The sequence below is a fragment of the Aulonocara sp. 'chitande type north' Nkhata Bay genome, linkage group LG15 (assembly GCF_057382095.1).
Source record: "Aulonocara sp. 'chitande type north' Nkhata Bay isolate Kocher_YH1m ecotype deep benthic linkage group LG15, A_spYH_male_GT1.1, whole genome shotgun sequence".
Classification (NCBI taxonomy): Eukaryota; Metazoa; Chordata; class Actinopteri; order Cichliformes; family Cichlidae; genus Aulonocara; species Aulonocara sp. 'chitande type north' Nkhata Bay.
In genome coordinates this window covers 39,809,533-39,817,616 of record NC_141358.1, presented here as the reverse complement: position 1 = coordinate 39,817,616, position 8,084 = coordinate 39,809,533, and the positions used below count along the sequence as shown (strand labels likewise).

The following is an 8,084-nucleotide window of genomic DNA, read 5'->3' as shown; positions in this document are numbered from 1 at the left end:
CAGGAAGGGTGTTACAGGTGGACTTTTTTTCCCACCTCATCTTTTCTGACGATTCTTTCACCAGTTTTGAACTGGTCAGTGTCATTACTGGTAGCAACTCTTCTAGGATGGTGCATCAATATGTGACATTGTCAGACGGTTTGCAGTGTCTCCCACACAGTCTCAAGATCGTGAAGGAGATTCCAGGAGACAGGTAGTTATTACAGGAGAGCTAGACAGGCTCTCAGAAGGTCCTTAAGGTGTGAAACAGCTGTGTACTGCCTTTTGTTCCTGGAGATATTTAACTGAGAGCCATGCTGGGCTCAGACTCTGCTGACCGTCTGTCCCGCGGTCATGCAGGGACTTCATCAAGCTTGGTTGTCTGTTCTTTGTGTGTTTGATTAAAGAATGTTAGCTACCGCTCACCGCTCGTCTGCAGGCTTTATTTAAATGGAAAACTTCAACAACAGGCAAAAAAAAAGCTTTTTGCTAAAAAAAAGATTCAGAGCAGAAGTTTTTTGCACTGCATTTTAAAATGAAAACATATTGCATTTATTTACAATTAAAGACACAGAGCAGAAAGTGTGTTACTGTTTTACATCCACAGACACACAAGAAAAGAAGCAGGCAACATGAGGTCAAGTTATGGCAATTTTATTTGTGCATTTCAGTTTTTAAAAAACAAACAAACGTCCCAAGAAGAAGGATGGGGTGAAAGAAAGGTGGAGAGAGGGGGAAGAAACTATTGATGCTGCTGGGTCAGTTCTTTCTCAGCAGTCTGCTCCAGAATCCCCTCCTGTCCTCAGCTTGCTTTTCTTTTTCTTTTGCCTTCAGTTCGTTTAAGGTCTTGTTGAGCTGCTCCTCGGCATCTTTAAATTTTTCTTTCAGCTGCTGTTTGGCCAGTTTCCCTTTGTGTTTGAGGAGCTCTTTAGCTTCCTTTTTGTGCTTTCGCATTTCTTTCAGTGCGTCTTTGCAGTCTTTCTTGGTCACCGTCATTTCTTTCTTCAATACCTTCACCTCAATTTTCTCTTCTGCAAGTTCTTCTTGCACTTTCATCAGTTCCTTCTTCATGTTTTCAGTGTGACTCTTTGTATCTTCCATTTCTTTCTTTGCTTCCTCTATTTTCATTTTCTCTTCCTCCAACACTTTTTGAGCTTCCAACAATTCTTTCTTCAAATTTTCAATCTCATTTTCTGCCTCATCTTTACGTCTTTTCTCCTCTTCAAGTTGTTGCTTTACATGCAGTAATTCCTTTCTTAGTGTTTCAGCTTCAGCTGTTACATTTGCAGCTTCTTGAGTTGCCAACTGCATTTTCCTTTTTTCCTCTCCAAAAGCTTCCTGCACCTCCTGTAATTCCTGCATCACATTTCCTGCCTCCTTCTTTGCAGTTTGATATTTATTGTTGGCTTCTTGTGCTGTGCTTTTCTCTTCCTCCAATGCTTTTTGAGCTTCCAACAGTTCTTTCTTCATCTTTTCATTCTCCTTTTCTGCCTGTTGTTTTCCCATTTTCTCTCCTTTAAGTTTGAGACCCACATGCAGTAATTCCTGCAATACTACATCAGTTTCAAACTTTGAATCTTTAGCTTCTCCTCTTGATTTTTCTGCCTCTTCTTTTAATTTGACATTTTCAGCCTGTATCATTTGAAGTTCTTCTTGCAGGTTAATCAGCTGTACTGAATTGTGAGGTGAAGCACTCGCCGATCCTCTTCTCGTTCTCCCTCGATTCATTTTGGCCTTTTAAACAAAGGAGCCAACGTTTTGTAGAGGAGTGAAGTGAAGTTTTCGATGTTTCTTCGTCAACTGTCGTTTGTCCTGCACAGAGATGCTGCTGTAGATGTGTCTCTAGCTGTGTCTGGATACAATGAAACATGCTGGAACTAAGTGCTTGTGTTGCACAGTTCTACTAAACATTCCATTTCATGCATGCTCCGCCCACATGGTCAGGAATGTCAGGTGCTGCATCACCAAATGCTGCTCCCGTTGCCTAGCAATAACAGCTGTTTACTTTTGGGGTCTGGTTCATTATTTAATAAAGAAAACATGTCCAAGTATTGGGTGCTGAGGCTCAGCGCATATTCTAGCCTGCTGTGTGGGTGGGCAGCTAGAAATCACTGGTGGGCAACATGAGTGAGGAGAAAACTGGAGCAGCCAAGCAGGGAGCTGCAGGTTGCTGGTTTGAGTCTCTGTTCAGATGCTGGTGTCTCCTCTCTCTGAGATGTCTGCAAACAGTCCCAGATAAAACAATAAGGATAATAAACAAACACGTGACTAAAATAACAATTATGACTCTGATGTGTTTCATGTGTAGCAGGATGGCCTCTATACAGCAGTCGCTGCAAGCATCCACATCGCCACACTCACTTTTCTTTAAGCAGGCGTGCTGGGCTCCTCCTAAGGAAAGTTTGAAACTTCATTTCCTTCATGCTGGTGAACTTTTTACCAAATATTTCCATCAAAGCTTCTCCATCACTGACAGGGATTGTTTGGATCTTCACACTCATCTCCACCAACCCTAAAAAATGAGTCTCACTTTGCTCATATAATGCCAGGAGTGTCTCCATATTCCACAAAAGTCTGTGCAAACATGTAACAGTATCCCATATTCATATGAATATTATTGATATTATAACAAAAGCTGTCACCAACACAATTGTCCCAAGTGCTTTTTTTATTAGTTATTGCAAATGCTTGATTGCAGTTCTTGCTAGATGACAAAACCACTTATTAGGTTTAGAAGGAAATGACTTTTTCTACATGAGGTAAAGTTGGAGCTGTTTCCCCAAACTAAATGAAATCATCATTTAAAAAACTACAATCTGTATTTACTCTGAACATCTGTGTTAACATTTGAAATTGGAAACATGTAAGTGTAAGAAATCAGGAAGGGGCATGTATAGGAATTTCTTTTACTTATGTATTAATCACATTATTTTATTGTATGATGCCTTGGTGCCACTGGATTTTAACATGTCTCACACTCATACAGTAAGACAAATGGTGGGGGTCTAGTAAGGAAGTTGGGGGAAGCAGACGACTCCACAGGAAGAGTCTTTTGTCTCTTTGAGGACTCTGGGAGGCAGCAAGGGAGTGTGAACCTTAAGGTGTGAAACAGCTGTGTACTGCCTTTTGTTCCTGGAGATATTTAACTGAGAGCCATGCTGGGCTCAGACTCTGCTGACCGTCTGTCCCGCGGTCATGCAGGGACTTCATCAAGCTTGGTTGTCTGTTCTTTGTGTGTTTGATTAAAGAATGTTAGCTACCGCTCACCGCTCGTCTGCAGGCTTTATTTAAATGGAAAACTTCCACAACAGGCAAAAAAAAGCTTTTTGCTAAAAAAAAGATTCAGAGCAGAAGTTTTTTGCACTGCATTTTAAAATGAAAACATATTGCATTTATTTACAATTAAAGACACAGAGCAGAAAGTGTGTTACTGTTTTACATCCACAGACACACAAGAAAAGAAGCAGGCAACATGAGGTCAAGTTATGGCAATTTTATTTGTGCATTTCAGTTTTTAAAAAACAAACAAACGTCCCAAGAAGAAGGATGGGGTGAAAGAAAGGTGGAGAGAGGGGGAAGAAACTATTGATGCTGCTGGGTCAGTTCTTTCTCAGCAGTCTGCTCCAGAATCCCCTCCTGTCCTCGGCTTGCTTTTCTTTTTCTTTTGCCTTCAGTTCGTTTAAGGTCTTGTTGAGCTGCTCCTCGGCATCTTTAAATTTTTCTTTCAGCTGCTGTTTGGCCAGTTTCCCTTTGTGTTTGAGGAGCTCTTTAGCTTCCTTTTTGTGCTTTCGCATTTCTTTCAGTGCGTCTTTGCAGTCTTTCTTGGTCACCGTCATTTCTTTCTTCAATACCTTCACCTCAATTTTCTCTTCTGCAAGTTCTTCTTGCACTTTCATCAGTTCCTTCTTCATGTTTTCAGTGTGACTCTTTGTATCTTCCATTTCTTTCTTTGCTTCCTCTATTTTCATTTTCTCTTCCTCCAACACTTTTTGAGCTTCCAACAATTCTTTCTTCAAATTTTCAATCTCATTTTCTGCCTCATCTTTACGTCTTTTCTCCTCTTCAAGTTGTTGCTTTACATGCAGTAATTCCTTTCTTAGTGTTTCAGCTTCAGCTGTTACATTTGCAGCTTCTTGAGTTGCCAACTGCATTTTCCTTTTTCCCTCTCCAAAAGCTTCCTGCACCTCCTGTAATTCCTGCATCACATTTCCTGCCTCCTTCTTTGCAGTTTGATATTTATTGTTGGCTTCTTGTGCTGTGCTTTTCTCTTCCTCCAATGCTTTTTGAGCTTCCAACAGTTCTTTCTTCATCTTTTCATTCTCCTTTTCTGCCTGTTGTTTTCCCATTTTCTCTCCTTTAAGTTTGAGACCCACATGCAGTAATTCCTGCAATACTACATCAGTTTCAAACTTTGAATCTTTAGCTTCTCCTCTTGATTTTTCTGCCTCTTCTTTTAATTTGAAATTTTCAGCCTGTATCATTTGAACTTCTTCTTGCAGGTTAATCAGCTGTACTGAATTGTGAGGTGAAGCACTCGCCGATCCTCTTCTCGTTCTCCCTCGATTCATTTTGGCCTTTTAAACAAAGGAGCCAACGTTTTGTAGAGGAGTGAAGTGAAGTTTTGGATGTTTCTTCGTCAACTGTCGTTTGTCCTGCACAGAGATGCTGCTGTAGATGTGTCTCTAGCTGTGTCTGGATACAATGAAACATGCTGGAACTAAGTGCTTGTGTTGCACAGTTCTACTAAACATTCCATTTCATGCATGCTCCGCCCACATGGTCAGGAATGTCAGGTGCTGCATCGCCAAATGCTGCTCCCGTTGCCTAGCAATAACAGCTGTTTACTTTTGGGGTCTGGTTCATTATTTAATAAAGAAAACATGTCCAAGTATTGGGTGCTGAGGCTCAGCGCATATTCTAGCCTGCTGTGTGGGTGGGCAGCTAGAAATCACTGGTGGGCAACATGAGTGAGGAGAAAACTGGAGCAGCCAAGCAGGGAGCTGCAGGTTGCTGGTTTGAGTCTCTGTTCAGATGCTGGTGTCTCCTCTCTCTGAGATGTCTGCAAACAGTCCCAGATAAAACAATAAGGATAATAAACAAACACGTGACTAAAATAACAATTATGACTCTGATGTGTTTCATGTGTAGCAGGATGGCCTCTATACAGCAGTCGCTGCAAGCATCCACATCGCCACACTCACTTTTCTTTAAGCAGGCGTGCTGGGCTCCTCCTAAGGAAAGTTTGAAACTTCATTTCCTTCATGCTGGTGAACTTTTTACCAAATATTTCCATCAAAGCTTCTCCATCACTGACAGGGATTGTTTGGATCTTCACACTCATCTCCACCAACCCTAAAAAATGAGTCTCACTTTGCTCATATAATGCCAGGAGTGTCTCCATATTCCACAAAAGTCTGTGCAAACATGTAACAGTATCCCATATTCATATGAATATTATTGATATTATAACAAAAGCTGTCACCAACACAATTGTCCCAAGTGCTTTTTTTATTAGTTATTGCAAATGCTTGATTGCAGTTCTTGCTAGATGACAAAACCACTTATTAGGTTTAGAAGGAAATGACTTTTTCTACATGAGGTAAAGTTGGAGCTGTTTCCCCAAACTAAATGAAATCATCATTTAAAAAACTACAATCTGTATTTACTCTGAACATCTGTGTTAACATTTGAAATTGGAAACATGTAAGTGTAAGAAATCAGGAAGGGGCATGTATAGGAATTTCTTTTACTTATGTATTAATCACATTATTTTATTGTATGATGCCTTGGTGCCACTGGATTTTAACATGTCTCACACTCATACAGTAAGACAAATGGTGGGGGTCTAGTAAGGAAGTTGGGGGAAGCAGACGACTCCACAGGAAGAGTCTTTTGTCTCTTTGAGGACTCTGGGAGGCAGCAAGGGAGTGTGAACCTTAAGGTGTGAAACAGCTGTGTACTGCCTTTTGTTCCTGGAGATATTTAACTGAGAGCCATGCTGGGCTCAGACTCTGCTGACCGTCTGTCCCGCGGTCATGCAGGGACTTCATCAAGCTTGGTTGTCTGTTCTTTGTGTGTTTGATTAAAGAATGTTAGCTACCGCTCACCGCTCGTCTGCAGGCTTTATTTAAATGGAAAACTTCCACAACAGGCAAAAAAAAGCTTTTTGCTAAAAAAAAGATTCAGAGCAGAAGTTTTTTGCACTGCATTTTAAAATGAAAACATATTGCATTTATTTACAATTAAAGACACAGAGCAGAAAGTGTGTTACTGTTTTACATCCACAGACACACAAGAAAAGAAGCAGGCAACATGAGGTCAAGTTATGGCAATTTTATTTGTGCATTTCAGTTTTTAAAAAACAAACAAACGTCCCAAGAAGAAGGATGGGGTGAAAGAAAGGTGGAGAGAGGGGGAAGAAACTATTGATGCTGCTGGGTCAGTTCTTTCTCAGCAGTCTGCTCCAGAATCCCCTCCTGTCCTCGGCTTGCTTTTCTTTTTCTTTTGCCTTCAGTTCGTTTAAGGTCTTGTTGAGCTGCTCCTCGGCATCTTTAAATTTTTCTTTCAGCTGCTGTTTGGCCAGTTTCCCTTTGTGTTTGAGGAGCTCTTTAGCTTCCTTTTTGTGCTTTCGCATTTCTTTCAGTGCGTCTTTGCAGTCTTTCTTGGTCACCGTCATTTCTTTCTTCAATACCTTCACCTCAATTTTCTCTTCTGCAAGTTCTTCTTGCACTTTCATCAGTTCCTTCTTCATGTTTTCAGTGTGACTCTTTGTATCTTCCATTTCTTTCTTTGCTTCCTCTATTTTCATTTTCTCTTCCTCCAACACTTTTTGAGCTTCCAACAATTCTTTCTTCAAATTTTCAATCTCATTTTCTGCCTCATCTTTACGTCTTTTCTCCTCTTCAAGTTGTTGCTTTACATGCAGTAATTCCTTTCTTAGTGTTTCAGCTTCAGCTGTTACATTTGCAGCTTCTTGAGTTGCCAACTGCATTTTCCTTTTTCCCTCTCCAAAAGCTTCCTGCACCTCCTGTAATTCCTGCATCACATTTCCTGCCTCCTTCTTTGCAGTTTGATATTTATTGTTGGCTTCTTGTGCTGTGCTTTTCTCTTCCTCCAATGCTTTTTGAGCTTCCAACAGTTCTTTCTTCATCTTTTCATTCTCCTTTTCTGCCTGTTGTTTTCCCATTTTCTCTCCTTTAAGTTTGAGACCCACATGCAGTAATTCCTGCAATACTACATCAGTTTCAAACTTTGAATCTTTAGCTTCTCCTCTTGATTTTTCTGCCTCTTCTTTTAATTTGAAATTTTCAGCCTGTATCATTTGAACTTCTTCTTGCAGGTTAATCAGCTGTACTGAATTGTGAGGTGAAGCACTCGCCGATCCTCTTCTCGTTCTCCCTCGATTCATTTTGGCCTTTTAAACAAAGGAGCCAACGTTTTGTAGAGGAGTGAAGTGAAGTTTTGGATGTTTCTTCGTCAACTGTCGTTTGTCCTGCACAGAGATGCTGCTGTAGATGTGTCTCTAGCTGTGTCTGGATACAATGAAACATGCTGGAACTAAGTGCTTGTGTTGCACAGTTCTACTAAACATTCCATTTCATGCATGCTCCGCCCACATGGTCAGGAATGTCAGGTGCTGCATCGCCAAATGCTGCTCCCGTTGCCTAGCAATAACAGCTGTTTACTTTTGGGGTCTGGTTCATTATTTAATAAAGAAAACATGTCCAAGTATTGGGTGCTGAGGCTCAGCGCATATTCTAGCCTGCTGTGTGGGTGGGCAGCTAGAAATCACTGGTGGGCAACATGAGTGAGGAGAAAACTGGAGCAGCCAAGCAGGGAGCTGCAGGTTGCTGGTTTGAGTCTCTGTTCAGATGCTGGTGTCTCCTCTCTCTGAGATGTCTGCAAACAGTCCCAGATAAAACAATAAGGATAATAAACAAACACGTGACTAAAATAACAATTATGACTCTGATGTGTTTCATGTGTAGCAGGATGGCCTCTATACAGCAGTCGCTGCAAGCATCCACATCGCCACACTCACTTTTCTTTAAGCAGGCGTGCTGGGCTCCTCCTAAGGAAAGTTTGAAACTTCATTTCCTTCATGC

At 41.1% G+C, this 8,084-nt stretch overlaps 1 protein-coding gene across 1 annotated transcript; it reads right to left on the bottom strand.

Annotated features, from left to right (window-relative positions):
- Positions 1–623: 623 nt before the first annotated feature.
- On the bottom strand, positions 624–4,924 carry LOC147313672 (uncharacterized). Its single transcript, XM_086262958.1, has 2 exons — positions 3,585–4,924; positions 624–1,710 (listed from the first exon to the last, which is right to left on the bottom strand). The coding sequence occupies exons 1-2, from the start codon at positions 4,545–4,547 to the stop codon at positions 739–741; spliced, it is 1,935 nt and encodes a 644-aa protein (XP_086119084.1). The 5' UTR covers positions 4,548–4,924; the 3' UTR covers positions 624–738.
- Positions 4,925–8,084: the final 3,160 nt, after the last annotated feature.

What these genes read in the sequence shown, in the direction of transcription:
- LOC147313672 (XM_086262958.1), bottom strand. Translation starts at nt 4,547, where the DNA reads ATGAATCGAGGGAGAACGAGAAGAGGATCGGCGAGTGCTTCACCTCAC. An exon ending in GGAGCAGACTGCTGAGAAAG is followed by an intron (nt 1,711 to 3,584) that starts AACTGACCCAGC and finishes GTTTAAAAGGCC; the next exon opens with AAAATGAATCGAGGGAGAAC.